General features: G+C 36.4%; 2 protein-coding genes across 5 annotated transcripts; one reads left to right on the plus strand and one right to left on the minus strand.

The window, feature by feature from the left end:
- The first annotated feature begins 2,140 nt into the window (after positions 1-2,140).
- On the plus strand, positions 2,141-10,638 carry LOC143470523 (differentially expressed in FDCP 8-like). 2 transcript variants are annotated; one of them, XM_076968711.1, is made up of 11 exons: positions 2,141-2,452; positions 5,817-5,968; positions 6,198-6,347; positions 7,511-7,633; positions 8,345-8,525; positions 8,734-8,855; positions 8,992-9,105; positions 9,178-9,258; positions 9,550-9,690; positions 9,864-9,973; positions 10,380-10,638. In XM_076968711.1, exons 1-11 carry the CDS (start codon positions 2,260-2,262, stop codon positions 10,543-10,545), a joined length of 1,533 nt encoding a protein of 510 aa, XP_076824826.1. In that variant the 5' UTR covers positions 2,141-2,259; the 3' UTR covers positions 10,546-10,638. The 2 variants fall into 2 exon arrangements, with proteins under 2 accessions (XP_076824826.1, XP_076824827.1); XM_076968712.1 differs by lacking the exon at positions 7,511-7,633.
- Positions 10,609-17,882, minus strand: LOC143470522 (uncharacterized). Of its 3 annotated transcripts, none has more exons than XM_076968709.1 (14): positions 17,747-17,882; positions 16,519-16,653; positions 16,111-16,194; positions 14,932-15,020; positions 14,556-14,708; positions 14,315-14,479; positions 14,078-14,223; positions 13,805-13,913; positions 13,394-13,587; positions 12,516-12,600; positions 11,889-11,953; positions 11,688-11,739; positions 11,050-11,610; positions 10,609-10,874 (listed from the first exon to the last, which is right to left on the minus strand). In XM_076968709.1, exons 1-14 carry the CDS (start codon positions 17,803-17,805, stop codon positions 10,756-10,758), a joined length of 2,016 nt encoding a protein of 671 aa, XP_076824824.1. In that variant the 5' UTR covers positions 17,806-17,882; the 3' UTR covers positions 10,609-10,755. The 3 variants fall into 3 exon arrangements, with proteins under 3 accessions (XP_076824824.1, XP_076824825.1, XP_076824822.1); XM_076968710.1 differs by having other exon boundaries at positions 14,078-14,202; positions 14,923-15,020; XM_076968707.1 differs by having other exon boundaries at positions 14,923-15,020; positions 17,747-17,880.
- Positions 17,883-23,599: the final 5,717 nt, after the last annotated feature.

Below are 23,599 nucleotides of genomic sequence, written 5' to 3' on the forward strand. Positions count from 1 at the left end.
TTATGCAGAAAAATAGATTTGGATTCAAGACCAGTGAAAAACAGTTCTATACCACGGAGTCGAATGTACGTTGTTATTCAGTCAATCGATTAAATTTTTCGGTTGCCGTTTGTTTAAACTATAATTTTAACCAAGTCTTTTGTTTCTGACTTGATTCAACTCAAGTCAATTTATAGATAGTAACTCGATTCAAGTCTGTTTAAAGTAAATATTGTGACGCGAGTCAAGATCAGTCAATGGCTTTAACGTTAAAGGTTTGCTGACGTCACACTTACGAGTACGAAATACAGACCCGATCCGAACTCCGTTTTGAAATTTAATTACTTAATTGCATCGTTCTTTTCAAAAAAACTGTGAAGCAAAGGCTCCACCAGTGAGAATTTAAAATTATCACCAAATTTAATAGAAAACTTTAGTATTGATCTTAATCACAGTCAATTTTCTCATTAACAATTCCAAAGTTGTCAAAACTTCGTAAAATTTATGGTTTTATCAAGGCCGCCTAGAAAGTTGACGGAGAAAAACGTTGCGACAGTGTTAAGCATTTGGCGTTTGCAAAAACAGTGTCTTTGTGGTGCCAAGTGCGCCTACAGTTTTTCAATCAGCGAGACTTCACAGAATGTGGTTGTCGTTTCTAGTAATTGTCAGTCTTGTCGTCATGTTTCTGTGCCTTGGCATATGTTCTGCCCTGGCACACGTTCCCAGCGATGGTATAGGTCCCGTATTCCTGCAGATGTTCCTGTGCTGTTATTCTGAACCTTGTCATCATGCTCCTGAAATCGCCATGATCAACAACGGACCATAAATTTAATTGTTTATTATCAATTGATTTCTTGTTAATCAATTTGACAGAAGAGTGTAGAAATTTCGTTTCCTCGCCCTATAACGTTTTAGGAGATTTTTCTGTGAAGTAACTAATTACTATTTTGGTTTGTTTTGTTACCTAATTAGCGTGCCTCGCGCACCTTTTGAGCGTATTTAAAGGGGCTTTGTTCTGTTTTCAAATTTTAGTGTTTGTTTGACCTGGGGTCGGCCATGGTTTTAAAGTTTAAACCGTCTCTGAAAGGAAAGGCTGACTTTTTAAATAAAGTTCTTCTACCAAAGTTGCCTGTTCTCAGGAGGCGTGTAAATCGAAAGCTGGAATCATTGAGCTTGGAATGCCCTTGCCGAATCTCTAACCAAACCAATACGTAAGTGGTGGCAGTGGTGGGATTCGAAACCACGCCATCAAAGTGACTGGTTTGAGGCTCCAGTCATTTCTACGGCGTGGGTTCCCATTCGGGATTGAGCACTACCATTGGAAATAACTCGTCTACGCAGGTTACAAAGGAACTGCATTAGAAAGAGCATTGCTAACATTTTTGTAGTGTATTTTAGTTAATTAAAAGAAACCTTCATAAAAAAGAGACAAGTCTAGCAACTGGCTGTAATCATCACTGTGAAATAAGGGTTAAAAGGGAACTTTTTAACAAGAACAGTTTTAACTGAGCACATGCTAAAATCTTCACCACGTCACCAATTTCAGCCTGCTGTTTTCTAATAGTGACTTGTTATTGCTTCCTGCTCAGTAATTGAGAGGCTGCGGTTGGTGATGTGTGCTGCCAGGTTGCTCATGATGACGTAATGAGCAGCAGACTGTGAGTGTTCGAGTAGCACCCTGCTGTTGGTTGCCGCTCTAATTGATAGGCTGCTGTTGGTGACGTAATGTAATAAACAGCAGGTTGTAAGTAATAGAGTGGAACTCTAGAACTTTTGGTTGCAGCTTATTCTTACTGTTTGTTTGATCGTTCACTTTGTTGAAAACAAAACTGCTATGGATTACGTCACGAACAGCAGCTGGTGTTACGTCATTCGGCAGCAAACAATAGCAGGCTGCTATTTGAAAACAGTAGGCTGCTATTCAACAATAGCCCGCTTTTTTGGCTACGACCCGTTTTAGGACTTCTTTAGGGTATTTCCCAAATTTTTTACTAGGTAACGCTGTAAGTCTGTAGGAATTACAGGATTAAAGACCCCTTTAAGAACCACTGGAAAATGATTTAAAGGAATAAGGTTTATAGCCTATGTTTCTATGATTTAGCCTACTTTCATTTTAACAGGGAAGCAAGAAAGACTAATTTACCATGGGAATAACTTTGTTTTTGAATGGTTTGTGCAGGCTGTCTGGCTGTGTCTGATCTTAGGTAACGGCTGGTTGTAAATGGAAGTGCTAATGGAATGTTATGCAATGGATTTTTTTTGTGATGAATTTATTGAATTATGAATAAGAATACTGATCAGACTGTTATGAAGCAGAAAATTGTGCCTGCTTCTAGCTTACATCTGCTATCACCTGTGAGCCCTCGAAAAAGTTCAAGCACCAGTAGTGAATCATTTTCTCATGAATTTACTTCTGAATCTAAAATTGCTACTATAAGCTTTCAAGAGGTTGGTGGGCACAGACAAGCACATGGTAAGCTATACACTAGGTATACAAACATTACTAGTTGCACTGCAAGAACATCATTCAGGTTTAAATGTGTGAACATGAATATGAAATACATCTACTCAAACAGATTCTCAAATATTTTTGCTTCAGCACTAAGCAATAAGATTTTATTCGTAAATTACTTAAGTTTGCTTATATGGCACAATCGCTAAATAGTTTGCTTTGTTTGAAAAAATATGATCTTGTATACATGGCCCGATAAAGTCACAAGTTTTGACGTTATGGCGTGCTTGAAAGCCTTAGGTCTAATTCTTTGTTTATTTATTATAAATTGGCATTCAAACAACCATCTTTTCTTGGTTTATTGTAATTCAGTGTGAGGATGAAAAATTTGGCATGTACATTGATGAATCTCATGATTTCCACACTTTTTTCCACTATGGATAACTGGTACTATCGATCATCATTTCTCTCCAAAATACATATACAGTCGAATCCGGTTAATTGCATTCTGGATAATCGCATAATACGTTTTATCGCATGAAGAGCGCAAATCCCAAAACATAGTCTATCATTTGTAAAGATAATACTTCGGTTTATCGCATAACGGTTTATTGCATAATCCGCTTAATTGAATAAAAATGAAGGTGATTTATTCGATTATTCAAAACTTTTTAAAAGGTAAAATTGAAAAAACATGCACTGGGAGCGCACACACAATGAGTAAGCTTTGTGACTTGAAGTGCGCTTTGTTACGAAACAATCAAACAGACAATGCCGAATTTAAGCATTCGCATTTAAATATTCGCACTGTTTTAGTTTCATTTAAGCGTTGCATTACAGTACACAGTTTGCAAGACACTGTGATTTCAAAATGACTGAAGCAGGAACAAGCAAGCGGAAAGATTTATCGTTATCTGACAAAATTCTTGTCATTGGTGAACTTGACAAGAAAGCATCTCAAAGTGCAGTTGCCAATAAGTTTGGGATCTCGCAGTCGCAAGTTTCACGAATTTTAAAATCAAAAGAAAAACTTTTGTCTGCACAGCGTAGCAACGTAAACCCATCGCGTAAAAGGGCAAGAAAGAGTACTCATGAAGATCTATTCTAGAGGACGCTTTATTACAATGGTTTAAGCAAGCTAAAAGTAGAGGTCTTATCAGTGGCCCAATGCTACGTGAAAAAGCAAAAAACTTGGGAAAAATAATGAATGTAGAATATGATCCATCAATGAGCTGGATTACTCGCTGGCGAGATCGCAATTTAATCGTTTTTAAGCGTAAGCATGGTGAGAAACAAGACCAAGATTCTGAAGCCGCTGAAAATTGGATAACATCAGTGTGGCAAAAAGTACAAGACCGTTATTCTGCCTCAGAAATTTACTACTGTGATGAGACAGGGCTTTACTTTCGTGCACTACCACAGGGAACCTTGTGCTTTAAAAATGAAATACTCTCGGGCAGCAAGCAGTCAAAAGAACGCCTTACAGTCTTACTTACTGCAAGTATGGACGGTTCAGAGTTCAGACAAGCTACGGCCATTTGTCATAGGAAAATCCGCAAATCCACGCTGCTTTAGGGGAATAAAGAAACTCCCGGTAACGTACAAATCTAATAGCAATTCCTGGGTGACAGCGACACTCTTTCAAGAATGGTTGGAATGTTTTGACGCTCGCATAAAAAACAAAGAAAAAAAGTCTGTTTACTGTTAGACAATTGTTCTGCCCACAAAGTTGAAGATAAAGGTTTGAAGTGTATAGAACTTGTGTATTTGCCGCCAAACACTACTTCCTCTGTCCAACCACTTGACCAGGGGATCATTAAAAACTTCAAACACCATTACCGCCGTCGAATGTTACAAAAGCTTGTGCTAACAATTGACGCAGATGAAAACATCACGGCAACGGAAGTGGCTCGATCTATTACTGTATTAGATGCTGTAAACTTTTATGAGTGCTGCTTGGAATGATGTTTCTGCAGACACAATTCAAAGCTGTTTCTTCCGTGGTCTAGCACCCGATGTACCTGATGAGCCTTTTCTTGGATTTCCATCGAATGAAGTTCCATCTGAATTAGCACTGGATACATACACATAATACCTAAATCTTGATGATGGTCTTGAAGTAGCAGGGGTTCAAGATGATGCCGTAATATGTGAAGAAGTTTTACGGAACAAACAAGTTGAAAAAGACGACATCAACGAAGAAAGCTCTGCTGACGCAATCGCTGCGAGCCTGCGACTACACCAAAAAATAAAGAAGTTCTGCATGCACTTGATACAATTCGCCGACGACTACAGTTTGAAGGGGCGGACATGGCCACATTTTTTCGTTTAGAAACACAAATGCAAGAAAGTATGCAAAATAAAATTAAACAAACAACAATCGCGCAGTATTTTTCTTGATTAAACAATAAATGTTAAAGTGTTTTGTTTTGTTTGAATGAATTGATGATCGCAATACACAATAAATGTTAGTGATTTGCGTGTGCATGCGTGTTGACGTCGTTACACGTGACCAGCTTCGCAGTCAAGTAAGACAATAAGTCGACTTAGCACTTTCGGATAAACGCATAATCCGTTTAATCGCATAAAAAGACTTGGCAAATTGACTATGCAATTAACCGGATTCGACTGTACGTTATTGTGTGTTTTTCACAAATTGTTACTCCTAAGATGATGTTTGGTAAATCTTATCACGTTTGGAATTATTTTGGCCTCTGCCTAACTAACATTGTGATGTAATTATTCTACTGACGTGCCAAAACTTAAACTTCTTCACTGCGCCTTGTAGAACTTTATGATTTTTCCTTTTATGATTGGGATTAATTTGATGTTGAAATATAGGGTTTCAAATGTTGGCATCTGTGATATATATTTATTGTTTTGGATCTGCAATGTTTGTTCTACATAAGAGTCGTAACTTCAAACTTTGCTTTTAAATATTTTTGGATCATTTTCTTATCGTACAGAATTTTTATTATAAAATGAATTTTTGTGATACAGTACCAGTAAGGTTTGTATGGTGGAGATTCAGAGCTTTAGTGGGAGTTTTTGACTTTTGTTTCTCAATTTTATTGGCTACATTTCTAAGTTTTTGCATGTGTGGTCATCTAACGTGCAGTGTAGTTTTTTGGCATTTAAAAGAGTGGAACTCACAAATTTTAGGGGTGTGATTTAAGGATCACAGGTTCTTGATTTTTGTTTCAGAATTATTTCATCATCTATATAGGCTATTAAAAATGTGTCTTTCATCAATACTTTATCAAGTTACGTTTAGGCACTACTGAAGCCTTGGCCTAGTTATATAATTTTAAGTTTGACTTAGTGACTTACATTAATAGTAGTACACTTCTTAAGGTTCTAATGTAGTGCATAATTTTTGTTATAGAGCCCACTAAGCGAATTAACCCATTTAATTCTACTTGCGACGACTCTGAACCTACTAGTTCATCATCGTTTGCAACTGACACTGGTATTGAAGCAATTGACACAAGCTTAGCTGAGTTGGGCTTAGCAGAAGACCATTTTTTGTTAAATAATGTACGCAGGTCAAAAATGTTTAATGTATTTTTGTAGATGGAGGTTTTGTTTTCATATACATGTATTACATACGTTATTAGAGGTATTTTTGTAAATCAGTTTATGGCTGCCACATTTTTTGTAGAAACATACAAAATCAGTTTGTACAATTTTACTACAATCCTCAATAATAATCCTCAATACAATAAGTGCTGCAATCCCCGGTTTCAACTATTTTTACATTTTTAAGGTTTATTTTGGACTGTCTTCTGTTGAAGAACATGTCACAGCTATTGAGAAATGCAAGGAGATGATCTTAAAGTTACCAGAAAACTCGGAGGAAAGAAAGAAACTGGTTAACACTCTTGTCCATTTACGGCATGAACTGCAAGAGATAAAGGTGACCACCAATGTATAATGGGAGCTTATTAAGTCAAGAAGCTGAAAAGATAATTAAAATACAATACTGTTGCGCTGTCTGAGATTCTTACAATTAGCAGCAGTTGTCTATCAACAAAGTAAGACTAAGCGCTTGTATAGGAATTAAATTGTAATGTAACAATTGTTATGTTTTTACAACTTTTGCGTAGATTTTATTCCAATTCAGACAGGTATACCGTAAAACATGTTAACAATGCCAATGAAACTCTTTCTGCAAATCTGTTTTTATTATGTTATTATTAATGGGTTTTCTGCTAATTTCGAGATGGTTTGGGTTATGCTCTAAAGACCATAAAACACTTCCAGGTTATCCGAAATTTCAAGTTAATGAGCTTTGATTTAGTATTAGTTTACATGCATCATGGCTAATTCACTGGGATTGTGAAAGTTACTTTTAAAACTTTTGGGTTAATTAAGCAAACGGAAGTATACAAAATCAATTGTATGTTGGTGCAATGGTACTTTTGGCTATGTTACATATGTACATAATGCATTTATTAGAACAACATTCGTATCCTGGAAAATATAACTTCATTGTATATCTGTGACATTTTTATGGACCTACTGTTCACATAATTATGTACTTGGGTGTCTGGTGCGGTCAAAGTGGAGTTGATACATCAGGTTTTTCATTATGCAGCTTTGTTCGTATTTGAAATTAAAGGAGATACGCAATCAATGATTTTATTAACAATTAAGCGCAATTTTTGTTACGTTTATATTCCACTTCACAGTATTACTCTCCTTTGTCTTTTTCACTGGCAACACTATCGAGTACAATATGTAATATGGGTATTAAGTTCCCTGTATCAAGTGGGATGTTGACTTTGGGCGTATCTACAATTTTCTGTGATACATGTACATTTCATACGTCATTAGAATTACAATGAAACCCCAGTAACATGTCCACTTGCTTGAAAGCAGGGAATTGATGCCAACTGTTGATTGGGTATTCATAAACATCACAACGTCCGTGTCCATATAACTATTCATTAAGGATTTTTTGTAAAAATATGTGCCACTTCCTCATGCTGTGAATTTTTGTAAAACATATCCTATGTGTAGCCTATAGACAATTTCAGGAGATTTTAGTTTTAACGAATTCAATAAATTGCTTTCCAGGACAGTTCCAACAACCGCAATGCATACAAAGATGTACTTAATCACAGACTTGAGAAAAAGAAAACAAGTAACACAAAACTTTTCTGTGATTGTTGCAGCAATGCAATATGGGGAATGGTGCAAGTATGTCCCAAAAATATTTATGTAAAATTATGTTACACATTTTGTAGTTTGTAGATCTAATGCTAAATAGACCACATATTTCATGGCAGTATTTTTATTATACTTTAGAGTGTAGACACTGCCTAGTATGACCACCTTGATATTGGACCATTTTGGTCATAATATCCCAATTGTCACAAAAACCAAAACTGCTACGGTACCATTTAACCATGCACCGTTTATTTCATGAACAAAAAACAGCAATATTTAGTCAATAGGCACAATTGTCACTCATGTTGCATAACTGACGTGAAGAAATTGAGAGAAAAATTTATAAGAGATGGAAGAAGTGGTCATAATGACTTTACATATGGCACTTTACATTTTATATGGCAGAATTTGGGACCATACCGAAATTGTCATATTAATTATCCTTGGTCATATTTAGTAGCATTTACTGTATAATGTAGTTACAGCAACCAGAAAGCTGCTGCTTACACTTTTGACTGCAATGTAATATTCACAATTTCCAAATGTCAAATTCTTATTTTATCCAAGCATATCCTTGTTTGTGCTAACTTTGAAGATTCGTTCAGTTAATCAAACAATAGTTGTCAAATGTACCGGAAAAGGATTTTTATCAGGCAATTCGCCAACTTGAAAAAGATTCATCCAATGTACTTCCTAACTAACTAAGGTCAGCTTGGATCTATGTATTGTTGTTTGTGGCAGGTGTGGTACCAGTGCAAGGATTGTGGTTATGCCTGCCATGCCAAGTGTTTGAATAGTACTAGAAGGACGTGTGTTGCTGCCAGGAGTTCAGGCTCTTATAACTTGAAAATTTGTCCAGAAGCTGGTTTGTCAAAGCAGTCATACTGCTGCACTGAATGCAAAAATAGCATTGCTTTTGGAGGTACAGATTACTTTCACAATGGAAAATGAAACATTTTAAAAGAATTGGATTTTATTACTTATACTTAGTGCCACGTTCAAATTGAAACCATATTCGTTTTATTTGTAAGACATTTAGGAATTAAAATTTATGGCATTTTAAAGTTTTTCTTGAAAGAGATCATAAGGAACTTTACATAAAAAAAACAATTTATGCTTTAATATTATAGGTTTAAATGCTGCATTGCTTTGTGATTACAACGGGTTATATTATTGTTCTAACTGTCACTGGAATGATTTAGCTATAACACCCGCCAGGGTTGTTCAGAATTGGGATCACACACCTCAAAAGGTAGGCACAGTTGCACAAAGTAAACCGTTCATTTTAATGCAAGGCTTCTTCTGAAGGACAGATTATTGTGTGCTAGGGATAGGTGGGGGTAGTCCATTCAAAGTTAGGCCAGTAGAAACAATATTTCTTTTTCTAGGTATGTCGCCAGTCGTATCAGTTTCTTTCTCGAATGTTTGTTCGCCCAGTATTGGATCTGGAAAACGTAAATCCTGTGTTGTTTAACTACGTAGAGGATTTGAAAGAAGTTCAGGTAAATGTGTTTCAAACATATCGCGCGGTAGAAACTTGCTAATAAGTTACTGCAATAACATTTTTTTAATAGAAAATGAGAGAAGATATTTTAAAAATGAAGCCATATTTTCTTGCTTGTTCTTCTGCATTGGAGTTGAGGATACTTTGCAAGGTATAGTATATCCATTGTTGTGCCAAAAACGTATTTTTTTGTCTTCGTATTGATTGGAAAAATGTGTGTTTTTAAATGCCTGGCCTTTTTACGATCGTTTCACTTAAAATATTGCCAGTTTTTTTTAAATATTAACAGCAAAATATAGCAGGAATGCATTAAAGCTGTGTATTGTGTATGTAAGCTTTTATATATTATATCAATTATATACTTATATCCAGCAGTTTATAAAAGCTTACCTGTTCCAGTAGCTATAGATTTTACTGAAATATGTGCTACATGATTTTATAGCTACAAGACCGTCAGCATTTCGTAGAAACTTCCAACATGTACTCCATGAAGGATTTATCAGACATTTTCACAGGCTTGCTAACTCCGCATTTGAGAGAAATACACGGCCAATTTGTCCAACACATAAAATCTGATTGTGTGGTAATAACTAATAACTGATCGAGTTTTTATCAGATATTGTATTTAAATTGCTGTTGCGTTGCTGATATGGTTGTTGTTGCATCTGTAGATTACTTTGCTGTTTTGCGATGTAACTAACACAGTTGCCACTAAGAGTTGTTAGATTTAGTGATTAACATTTCTTTCTTGTGTAGGGCTGCCAAGCAAAAGGTTTTATTTGTGAAGTGTGCAATGATGGCAAAGTGTTATATCCATTTGACGATATGGTTTCTAGTTGCCCCAATTGTTTGGCCGTATTTCACAGGTATAATATTTTTACTTCCACTGGAAGCTTATTTGTGGTGAAAACAAGATTCATTAAATTGCTTTGAGGTAACCAAGTCCGTGAAACTGGCGTCGAGTTTGGGCGGTTAAAATAGATACGGTTTTGATCATGATCATGTACGTTGTAAACAACATTCTACCAACCAAATATCTAAACTGCATTTGCCCCTTCGCGCAACTATCCTAATGAAGTGTGGATAAAAAATTGATCATTACATCACCAGTTATTTTTCGGACGATGAGCGAGTTCTTGGGATTAATAAGCCTCATGTTAACGTTAGGTCTATTGTGTATTTAACTATTCGAGAAACGTACTAGGTTAAATTATGTGCTTAAACCATTAGCTGCTGTCAAAATACTATTACCATCACGAAACATTCTTTCAGCGACTGCTTTAGCATCTCCCATGCACTATGTCCACGATGTACAAGGAAGCTTATAAAACATCGGCTTAGGGCCGAACAAGGAATAAACAAGAATGATTCAGATGACAATGAAAATGACATGGACAATGTTTCTAATAAGCCTGTCAGTGATGATGATGTCAGCTGATTTGTTAAGTTCATGGAAAGTGAACGTTCTTCTTAACACTGCTACAGTTAATTTATTGTTTATTTATGTGCAATAAAATTAAATTTTCATACACATTTCGGTTTTTAAAGAATATATTTGGTAAGGATGAGAATTTAAGTGACAGACAGCTCTTTAAAACATGGCTGCTCCCTGTGCTTAAAAGACACTTTTGCAAGGGCGAGTTTTTATTCACGAACTTGGCAAGTCCGGTGCCAAAGACGGTAATGCTAACGACAGTAAAGATGCAACAGCCGTCTCCTCATCTGCATTATTTGGTTTGCGGTCACTGGAGGACTGAACTTTTTCACCTGTGTGTTAAATTTAAGAGTCATTGCACAAATTTTATTTCGTTGTGATGATAACTAAGTTCTCATTTACACAGCATAAAAATTTCTAATACGTGAATGCACATCTCAATTTATTATAAACGGATGTTGGCAACAATAAGTGCATTCAGAGCTCATTTTCACTTTAACTTACTACCTTTATTAGAATCAGTATCTCCCGGTACAAGTTGAGGGGCAGTGTTCGGCGAACTTGAATTTTCCTGCTTAGTGCTCACACTGAAGTCATCAACCTCGTTTTGCTGAAGCGCGGTCGTACCTATTGGGGGTGTAACGGTTGCTGATGTAATGACAATACGGTTATCTGCCATGTCGTTGTTCATTTCTTTTATTTTGGTGTCATTCTTCACAGACAATTTGCAACCGAAATGTTCAAGTTCAAAAGAGCTGACTTCGGCTGATTGGGTGTTTTCGAACTTCGTCAGAATTGGGACGTTTACTTCCAACGTTTTCTCTGGAACAAGCAAACCCAAAGCTGTAGGTCCGTCAGCTGTGAGGGGCTGAAGATGTAACCCTGCTTTGTCACTGGAACTTATTCTTCGAAGCAAAAAGCAATCGCCTGTATCAAGTTTTGTAATATGCTGAGCAGCTTCATTATTCACTGTTGATTGAACTGACGACTCTCCCGTAAGCGTTCCATTGGTTGGCTGTGTTGACACAGCCACTTCACAAGATGCTAAGTCACGTGTAATTTTGTCATCTAAATTTTAAATGTTTATTAAAAAATGTTGTTGTTACTGTGCGTAGCAAACCCACGTATAGTTAAAAAAAAGTTACCATCACAATGTTGAAGACAATCAAGTTCTGGAAGAGCTTCTGCAGGGTCCATCTGGAAAATAAAATAAAAATATTAAAATAACTATGATACTGCTATATGCTGAAATGTTCAAGCTAAAGCGCATAAAATGCTATACTGTTCTTCTTTTACTTTATATTTATCAAACAGCAACAACACAAAACCACGTGTAACTCTGCCACCTGCATAGCATTATCAGAATCTTGTTCTATTTTTACATGGATTTCCTCATCAACTGCCTCCGTTTCTGCAGAAAAATTAGGATGTAGAACACAAAATAACAGCACAACCAGCTACTACTAACAGACAGTTTCTCGTACAGTGCTTGGTTATCAGTCCCTCGATTATCCAATCGCTCTATTTTGCAACAGCATTTCCAAATTAGATGGCTTTTTAACTAGCCGTTGGACGAATCGTTTCTGAGAGATTTACTTGACAGTAAATCCAATTATCACAATGTCGTACAACGCAATAATATAGTTTATTACATCACTATTTAAACAATCAGGGGCTGCTTTCCTGCGGTGGAGTCAGCTGTCGAATTGTAACCACACTATTACATGACAGGTAGGCCTCATTGTTTAAGTTTTGAGATGGAGTTCTTGTTTCTTGCTAAAACTTTAACTTCTATCAGTTTTTATAATGTAGGTCTACCGTAAATGTGTTGTGTTTTCGTTTCGTTTTGACTTAAATGTAACAATTCAATAATCCGTTTTTTTGCTTATCCGGTCATGTTTCTGAAAACACTGTCCCAACTAGACCGGATAATCGAAGAAGCACTGTATCTATGAGCATATTAGTTGTTGTACCTTGCTGGGAATCGACACTTTCTTTGGGAAGAGGTGTAGATTCATTTGGCGTGTCTCCTTCAGTAGGCAGTGAACATGCAGCTATCTGTATAAAAACTTGGTTCAATTTGTAACCAAATGTTTAGTCCTGTGAACTGAATTGCAGCACTTAACAACGAATGTTACATCAATGTCATATGTAATAAACTAATAACACTTGCATATATTTATGCTACACGTAGTAAGACAACAACAAAAGGTTCAAAAAAGTTTACTGTGTATATTTCTGTATAGTGTCAATATCAATTTGTCAAGTCAATTTTCAAGTGAAGTCTGCCATATTTGGAACAAATTTTGTAGCTTTGTACATTACATTACTATTAGGCTGGCTATTAATTAATTTAAGCTTACCACCCACATTCAACCTTCAAAGTTGCAGTTTGTATGAAAATGTAGGGCTTAATCAGAGGCCATTATGGCTGCTGTTTTATTAGTCTGGTAATTACTTTTTAAAATTTCTTTGTCGGATCTTAGCAGAACGATGCTAAAATAGTATTTTGTTAAAATTTCATGAAGTCATAGCCTAAAGCAAGTTAAATCAATGAATATATTTTTGATGGTGCCATGAGGCAGAAGTATGTCATTGTCAACTTGTTATAACTACTCTATTTAGCAAATTGTTAATCAGACTGTTTCGCAAATGCACTAATTTCAATTTCATCTGCAATTTTTGAAGAACAATCTAATTAACACCAAGTGACATCATCGTGCTACCGCTGTTGACTGAAAACATCACAAAGCACAAATAATAACACATTTTCCTAATTTATGAGATTGACACTTTGATTTATGTGCAAACATTAGAGTAATACTGGTAAATAAACTAATACTAGCTTCACCTTTTCAAGTGTACAAAAAATTTGTTTGTAATCATTTTCCATTTCCCTAATCTTTGGAAGAGGAATATGAAGAGAACAGAATCCACTTTCAATACCATCTTTGCTTCCCGGAGTACACAATAAACGAACAGGAATATTACAAGCAGAATAGAGACACTTTCTGTACAGAACTTGAAGGGGATCTTCCAATATGTCTGCAAGGTAAGTAACGTTTAAAATACACTACAAATGCCAGCCATGTAACTACAAGCAGCATATGAGAATAAACGAATTCTCATTTTGAAGGAAAGGCAAAATACTTAGAAGCTACATAGTGCAGTTAACTTAACGAGAATGACAAGCACAGAAAATATTTGTAGTGGTTTATAACTCTGTAATCATAACTTTATGGAAAAATAAAAGCGCAGTTACGTTCTGTGCAGAATTTTGTATAAGGCAAACATGAATTTCTACACCGAGAGTGGCTGCTTATGTGGCTGCATCGAGGTTTGCCTGTCTGGTTGCAGACCATCATCGTTCCCTACAACAACATTATCATTGAAAACATGCTAAGTTAAAAGTATGATAAATGAATTAAGCACAGTGTGTGTAGTGAATTACACCTACAATATTCTCATCATTATTACATACAGTAATACCAATATCTGTTAATATCAATCTTGAGACAACTATCTTTTATTGTACCTTGGTGCTGCTCATGTCCATTCTTCGATACTTTGATTGCTGATAAAGATGTTTATTTTCTTTAGAACGCTTTCGAAACTTCAGTAATTCACGTAAATGGGTGCCATCAGCACGATCATGAGACTCTACAACATGATCATCTAAGCCTATAAAGATTTAGTTTATGAATAAAGGTGAAAATAACCTAGAAAAAACTCAATGCAGTTTACAGAATGTCATGCAAGCTTCAAATCTTACCTTCATTTACGTGTGGTCCTTCCGAATTTGCCAACGAGAGCAAGTATTTGCGACGGCCATCTTGTAGAGCTCTGTTAAGCTGCTTGAACTGATCAAGATACAACGACTGTAGATTTATAAGTTGTTGTTTCGAATAGGACACCGCTTCTTCCAAAGAATAAACACCTTGAAGATGTTTGACAAAATTTTAAACATAGTTTTAGATAAGCAAGATTTTACAAACAAGTTAAAATGGACAGACCGGCATTTTTCAAATAATTCTCTGCATCATCAGGCAAGTCAGCATCGAGTTCCATCTCTCCACTTTTCCACGTTGATGATGAAACAGCCAACCACTTATTGTTAAGTGTTTCATCTGATTTTATCCCGGTCTGCTCTTCTTGCAAGTTTATTTCTGTTAAAAATAGTTTTATTTATGTTTTATTACCAAAGATGGTCATTACATCATACACTTCCTCTTATATTTTAATTTTAAAATTTTCTTCATTGAAACAGTAAATGCATAGAAAGACAAGTAAATTCTACCAACCAAATAAGGGATGGTATGGCATATTTGATTTAAAAAGCAATATGCTCAGCATAGCATAAATTAATTTGAGATTTACTACCGTTTTTACTTGTGGAAGTCTGTGGCAGATCGCTTTCGGCGAGGCTGCTAGAATATTTGGAAAAAACACTATAAACTTCATTCAGTTGATTGGAACATCTACCAAAATACAAATATACATTATATGGTAAGTACTTAACAGGGAACTGTGTGCACAAATATCTGATGAATACTAACTCATGAAATTTTTAAAGAAATTTTGTTTGAAGAAAGTGTCAAAAGATATTTCCTACAGGTAACCAAGAAATGAAATTTAAATCATTTTCACCAAACTTTTATTTTCACTGTAAGTAGGTCTTTAATGTGCCGCCGCCTACTCTAGGCCATCTAAATTGCAGTATTAAAGCAAACAATGAACATCATGCATTTGAGTTAACATCAACAACAAATGTTGCCTAGAAGGGACCAATAACATGACACATGATGCTCCCAATTCTCAAATCTGTGGCTATATAACTGAGGTTTTGCATCAAGTCAACTGTGTTTTATGGGCAACCATAAACCAAGTTAGGTCTTTTTAGCAGATAATTACTTCCGAACACTGACTGCTCCATGGAAAACTTTACTGTGTATATATGAGTTGTTATATTAATAAATTAATTACAGGGTTTGCATCAAATGGCACAACATAACATGTTATTCATATACATTTTCATAAATTATTATTTACATATTCCAGTAAAATATGCTAGGGCTAGGCAAATGATGTTCACCAAGTTCAAGTTAGTTAATCTTAAATGTAAACTTGCTTTCTATGGATTATTATATACTATATTTTTACACTAACAATTAAGCATTCCATTAACACTCAGACTCAGCCAATCATCCAATTTCATTATTATTGTGGTCACCGCTTTATAAGCCCACGTCAGCTGTAGGTAACTGAGCTTGTAAAGCAAGAATCCAAATTACATTTTGAACCCAGAAAACAAGTTCAAAAAAAAAACAAAAAAAATGGCACGTGACTTGACTTCATTTGGAATGAACAACACTGTGCCAAAAACTGCCATCACTACGTCTTTGCATTCAATTCGAAGCAATTGTGCTTCATGAATGGGCTTTTCAGGCGTACACAGCGGGATATTTTAATACAGGAACAAATTCAGTAAATTACGACCATGTTAAATTGGGCTTCATGAGCAGGTGAGCTTGTAAAAGCAGCAAACACTGTATTGTGATGTTGTCTTACCTAGCAACCTGTTTTTCTGCAGAAGATGTTTTCTTAAGTCTGTTTTCTTTACATATTTGATCGTGCTTCTTGCAGAATATGCCACTGGAGTTACAATAAAAAAGTAATCAACTAATGGATTACAAACATTACAAATACATTTTTTACTTTTTATTAGGCTATGTAGAAAAATATGAATAACATAACTGCTCATTTTTATTGATGAGAACTTAACAATTTATCAAAAGATATAGAAGCAAACACTGTGCAAACAGTGTATCATGATAAATCAACATCTGCCTTTGAACTGTCCCTTACACGAAACAATATGATTTAACTTTAAAATTTTTGTTTTGGCTCTATCCAAGGTGTTTTAGTATTCATATAATAAATAGAAAACACGAAATAAATAAAAAATAAAATACTCACTTGCTGCAGTCATCACGTTTCAGAGCTGGACTATGACACTTTCGCCCATTTATTTTAGACACAAACTGGCATGATGCAAAAGGAGCAGAGTCATCTGCCAGTATATGTTGATAGCAATATCTGTAGCCATGGTACCTACAAAATACAAAAAATAAAACAATTAAATGGGATGGTATCATAATACAATCTTTCTTCATTCTAGGAATGAGGGAAGCTTTGGCATGACATAAATAATAATTAATAAAACACAAACTACAAAAAATTCATAAAAATTTGGCAACTTCTGTTAAAATTTGTCTTTTTTTAATTTTTAAGTATTTCAACAATAATTATTTCTTATCTCAAGATAAATGCTTGCGAGAATTAATTAGGTTATTGATGTTATAAGTATCACATCAACGTGAGACAAATTCTGGCATTACATTTATTAAGCTTTAATTATTCGTTTATTTATTATAAATCGCCGTTTAAGCAACCAACTTTGTCTGGTTTGTTTATTATACATTGGCGTAAACATGTGGCCTAATAGTTTGGCATCTACATTCACGAGTCTTGTGCGTGTAAGTGTGTCACACTTTCCACTAGGGCCAATAGGGACCTGTACGTGTAAAACTAATGAAAAACAATATGCACAGCAAACTTCCCATCAATTTGTAAAAACAAAAACAAGCAAAAAATAGCATGTTTGAGCACCACGATAAATAAAGAATTGAACTGAAGCTTCAACCAGAAATTGTGGTTGAAGCTTCAATCCAATCCAGTAATTGTGTCTTTGCACACATGATTTCTCATCAAAAACTGCCAGCATACTTTTCAGTCGGGACTTTGACCAGTGAACGATATGTCAAATCATATGGACTATGGTATGATGTGACTTTATCCTTGGACTGAGGAAAATCTTCGCATGACTTGAATCCGGCGAGCCCCGGTTACTGAGCAAGCCTTTGTGCAAGTTCCGCTTGTCACACATTTTTTACTTTTTAGGCCATAGGTTGTGCGAATTAGGGACTGTTCGACACGAACAAGGAACAAAGGCCGCGTTATTTTTGTGAACGAAATTGTAAAATTTGCTATGTGCGCGAGGGATTAAAATTAATTGCTCAATGGTTATTGTTTCATCTTGTGGCGCCGAGAAATTTCTCACCCAAAAACAGCAAACCTTACTATCTTAGCCTTACTATCTTCATATATATATATATACATTACTGTATAATTTAAGAGGTCTTACCGCTGTCTGTTGCAAAAATGTCGTTTGTAACAGCATCTCGACTTCTTTTTGAACTCCATTGCAATTCAATCGCTGAACTTATCAACATTGTGGGCGGCCTGTGGAGCATCGGTTGGAACATTATTAGTCAATGCTCATAAACATCTTATAAGAAAACATCTTAAACATCTGACTCTAAGTGAGGAAAACGTGGGACTAATATGATTTAACGTTGATTCTGACATAAACCTAGGCGTACTTCCAAAAAATGTTGAAGGTAAAGCTGGTTCAAAATTATCTATCAATTTTTATTGAAGGGCGTTGAGCAAACCTTGCTTTACAAGGCTATTCTATACTTTTGGGCGTGTGTTACGCTCCTCGCCAGTAGTAGAAACGGAATTCTTCAAAATATATTACAATCAATAGACGACCTCCCATAACCTCCCGTTACGTCTATATCAATAGACGTAACTGCAGACTGCAGTGCAGAGGAAATTAATACACACAACGAACAAACTTGGTCATTAGATTTAAATAAGCGGGTCCATTATAAAAAATGTTATAACTGTGACGTAACAATCACAACGAATGGTTTAATTACATTACGATGCCCGTATTTGCTTGCAAACCTTAGAACTTGCATAATATTTACCCTCGCGCAAGTTGTGCTTAAAACCGGTTTTTTACAGGTCTTTTGCTATAATGCTGTCTCCGAAAAAAAAATAATATAAAAAAGGATCGCATTTCTGTCTCAAACAAACCTATTTTGAACAAGTTAACACATGGTAGAGTTCAGGGGCGGGCAACATACGGCCCGCGGCCGGACCCGGCCCGCAGACAGTTTCCGGTCTTACATGATAATGTGGCCTGCGGCCACAATCTGCCGCAATCCCTCACTACTTGCTTACTACGTCAAATATAGTGATTGTTAGTTATTCTTTAAGAAGTGTAACATTATGAATGGTGATGTCACATAAAGATAAAATAATTAATGTATCGATTCAGGAATACGGCCCGCCAAATGCTTCATTTTCTCATATCAGGCCCGCCGACCGAAGAAGTTGCCCGCCCCTAGATAGATGGATGTAGTATCCGTATTGACCATTCAAACATGTCAAGCTTTTTAGCTCAGACGGTCGAACTTGTAGCGACCTGGGTGGTAATTTTTAATACCATTACATCATTTCTTGCAAAGGTGTTGTCTAGTTATTGATTGAAGTTCATGAATTTTTTTTTCTGATAAACACTTCAACTGTCGATTGATATTTGGAAACTTGCTCTGAATAACTTCGTGTGAACACTTCTTTTAGTAAGTTCCCAGGTTGTTTTCCAGTATCTATGCTGATAACAAGACTTTATTGGAAATGCCCGCTTCTTAACCTTGACACTGATTATTTTATTTATCTATGTCTCAATATGTCAGCTTTAGCTATATGTGTTTCACATTGTCAAAACATTGTTTCCCTCACGTCACCTGCTACGAATTGCTGCGTTTTTTTCATGTCGAACATTTTAACTTCCATCGCTTTCACGTTTTATAAGCTCGCACTTCTACCAGCGAGCAGAGAGAGAAATAAGGAGCGTTAACTGAGTGAATCGGGATCACGTGATTTGACCGTGAACAAATTCACCGGCGACAACTGGTAGTGGTCAACTGACCGGCAACAAATTGGCTGGCGATCAAATTAACCGGCGACAAATTAGCCGTCAAAAGGTCAAAATTCTAATTCACTATCTAGTCGCGCATCAGCTTTAATCCCAGCCAATTAAGTATGTGTATTGCAGTCAAGGTTGACTGATTTGTCAAATAACAGTTTGTGTAAATTTTAGTGCCCTTATTATGTAGTGTCATATGTGTTTTGCAGTGAACTTCTTTTAATGTTGTTACTCGTATTTCTCGTATTTCCGGAAATATTTTTGTTTATTTCAATAAATGTTTCAATGTGTATTAAAATAAAAAAAAAATTTTGTTAAAAACAAAGGAAATAGTTACAAACAAATATTTACTTTACATATCATATACTACCATCAACTTAAACACAATAATTCAGCACTTGCACGGTCAATTTACCTCCCGGTCAATTTTCATTCCGGTAAGTCTGTTCCCGGTTAGTTTGTTCGCGGTCAATTTACATCACGGTCAGTTTGTTCGCGGTCAATTTACGTCACGTTCAGTTGTCCCTGGTGAGTTTGTTCGCGGTCATTTTCCCGTGGTCATATGTCATGGAACCGAGTGAATCAACGAAATCAACAGATGAGTTGTCTAAGTTGATCATGATGATTGCAATTCAATAGATATCTTAAATAGTAGTATTATTTGGGATCACGACATATGGCCGTGAACAAACTCGCCGGCGACAACTGGTTGTGGACAACTGACCGGCAACAAATTGGCCGGCGATCAAATTAACCGTGACGTAAACTGGCCGGCGATGAAATTAACCGTCGATAAATTGGCCGGTGATCAAATTAACCGGCGACAAATTGGCCGTCAAAAGGTCAAAATTCTAATTCACTATCTAGTCGCTATCTAGTCACTATCCAGTATGTGTATTGCAGTCAAGGTTGCCACTCGTAGAGTTTTTTGGCCCCTTGTACGGCCCCATGCTTCACGACATGGCGACCTTGTCCCAGCGTTGTACTGTTTACTACCGAACAAAGCACAAGAAACATACTACTTGAGCGTACTTACATCGGGCGTCGCTTTCGAACTCAGCTCCGAAGAGACCCGCCATATTCACATGACTTCTGGAACGTCCATGTTCGGGTGTTAAATGGCGAAGCCAGAACCAACAACAAAGTTGAAGGTCACCACAATCTAATAAACAGGATGTTATCAATGCAACACCCAACCATTTGGAAATGTATAGAAGCTTTGAGGAAATTGCAGAACATAAACAAAAACAAGATTGAGGCGCTCTGTGCCCAAGGGCCTCCTGTCAAAAGGAGGAAATACAAGGATCTGGATGCGCGACTTCAAACCATCGTTGAAGATTTTGCAAACCGTGACATATTAGATTTTCTCAGAGGCATCGCCCACAACCTACAATTTGCGCAATAAACTTCCTTATTTGTCAAATAACAGTTTGTGTAAATTTTAGTGCCCTTATTATGTAGTGTCATATGTGTTTTGCAGTGAACGTTTTTTAATGTTGTTACTCGTATTTCTCGTATTTCCGGAAATATTTCTGTTAATTTCAATAAATGTTTCAATGTGTATTGAAATAAAAAAAAATTTTGTTAAAAACAAAGGAAATAGTTACAAACAAATATTTACATATCATATACTACCATCAACTTAAACACAATAATTCAGCACTTGCACGGTCAATTTACCTCCCGGTCAATTTTCATTCCGGTCAGTCTGTTCCCGGTTAGTTTGTTCGCGGTCAATTTACATCACAGTCAGTTTGTTCGCGGTCAATTTACGTCACGTTCAGTTGACCCCGGTGAGTTTGTTCGCGGTCACTTTCCCGCGGCCATATGTCGTGGAACCTGTTAGTAGTGGTTCCACGACATATGACCGCGGGAAAATGACCGCGAACAAACTCACCGGGGACAACTGAACGTGACGTAAATTGACCGCGAACAAACTGACTGTGATGTAAATTGACCGCGAACAAACTAACCGGGAACAGACTTACCGGAATGAAAATTGACCGGAATGAAAATTGACCGGGAGGTAAATTGACCGTGCAAGTGCTGAATTATTGTGTTTAAGTTGATGGTAGTATATGATATGTAAAGTAAATATTTGTTTGTAACTATTTCCTTTGTTTTTAATAAAAATTTTTTTTATTTCAATACACATTGAAACATTTACTTAACTAAAGTGTCCATTGTTATTGCAATGAGTCCATTGTTACAACATGAGATAGGCTACAACGCATTGTTTCATAATCTCATCAAACAACTCGTCTAGACCGGGAAAATGCATGTAACAATAGGAAATCTATGAATAAAGGTGAGAAACCCGTAGGGTCACCCTACACCCTACAAGGGGCCAAAAAATTTTGACCTTTTGACGGCCAATCTGTCGCCGGTTAATTTGATCGCCGGCCAATTTATCGACGGTTAATTTCATCGCCGGCCAATTTACGTCACGGTTAATTTGATCGCCGGCCAATTTGTTGCCGGTCAGTTGTCCACTACCAGTTGTCGCCGGTCAGTTTGTTTACGGTCACTTCTCGTGATCCCGTTAATAGTATAGTAGGTAGGTAGTATAGTAGAAAGAGGATAGTAGATTCACTGGTCAACACGATTTTTGGGGCAGACTGTGTGGGGTCTTTTTTACCTAATTTTGGGGCGCTGAATCCGAATCTGGCATTATTTTTTTTCTATCACATCACGTTTTTGAGATATATGTTTATTATAAATAATACCGCAAATCAGAAACCGCCTTGAAATGTAGAGGTTGTTTTAATCAAAACTGCTGGAACGCTTAAACATGCAAAACACGAACACAAAGCCTCAAAATCATTTAAAAAACATAACTAGAAACTAACCGTTGAACAATCAATGTAATGATACAGAAATGCCACAATCTTTAAGTGCTCGAAAATTGTCGTTTTAATGGCTTTCGTTTATGGGTAGTGGTGTAATTTTCTCTCTCTCTTCAAGTTCCAGCAGTCATCTGCCATCATGTGGCAGTCCCATCGGCCTTGGTAACGCTCTTTCATATAACTATAATGTCTTAGTGAAAGCGCTCACCTTATTCTTCACTGAAGTCCCCAAGGTTATCAGAAAATGTGGCTTTATGCTCATATTGCATTTCATCTCTTGCATGCTGGATAACATTTCTTTTAAGAGGTCTCGATAGTTCTCTGCCTTTCTGTTGCCAAAGGAGTTACTAACAACTAAAAAAAAGCATTCCAAGCCCTTGCTTCAACTGTGTTCATTGATGCTGCAAAGTTTGGATCTCTGAGCAGCTTCCTTATTTGTGGGCCACTAAAAACTACAACCTTATGCTTTTCTCCACTAAGACTTGGGCAGGCTTGGCAGATGTACTTGAAGCAATCTTCACTGTGATCAAGGGCCTTAACATACTGTTTCCTTGCCCCAAGTTTGATGTGAAGTGGCGGCAGGATGATCTTCTTGGTATCTACTAACGGGTTATGAATGATATTTTTCTCTTCCAGTGTTAAACTGCTCCTTTCTGGCTACTTATCTTTTATCCAATGCTCATCTATGGCTCTGCTATCCCAGTAGCAGAGAAAACAAGGGTATTTGGTGTAACCACCTTGCTGTCCTAACAAAAGGTTCATTATTTTTATGTCTACACATAATCCCCAGCCATGATCACTGTACTTCAGTGTTTCCAGCACATCCTTAATGTTTTCATACGTTTCTTTGAGCGTCACAGAATGTCCTACTGGAATCGACGCATATTTATTTCCATTGTGAAATAACACGCACTTCAGGCTTCGTTTTGAGCTGTCAATTTTCTTTTACATTATACGAAAAATGTTATGTTTATTGTTGACAATGTTTACGTTTTACTAAAGAGTAGGGTTCTGTCACAAAAAGCATTGGCCTTTTAAGTTTCCAGGGCAGATGTATACAGATAAAGACGGTAACTCAGTAATGAGCTAGCAAACGTGATGTATAAACCAAGCGCGATGTATAAAGATGGTAACTAAGTAATGAGATACGAAAGCAAAATGAATGCGTCCACATATATTTTCGAAATTCGAAACGAGGTCCGTGATTGAAAAAAGATTGAGAACCACTAGATTAAAGTTTACTGAAAACTCTGTCAATCTGAGCTACAAGAAAACTTTCAGCCGAGGTTTCGTCATAGAAGGTGATTTCAACAACAATATTTGATCTGTTGCTGTTATACGCTCACTGTACCGTCACTAACGAAGGTCAAAA

This window comes from Clavelina lepadiformis, chromosome 9, assembly GCF_947623445.1.
Source record: "Clavelina lepadiformis chromosome 9, kaClaLepa1.1, whole genome shotgun sequence".
NCBI classification, from domain to species: Eukaryota; Metazoa; Chordata; class Ascidiacea; order Aplousobranchia; family Clavelinidae; genus Clavelina; species Clavelina lepadiformis.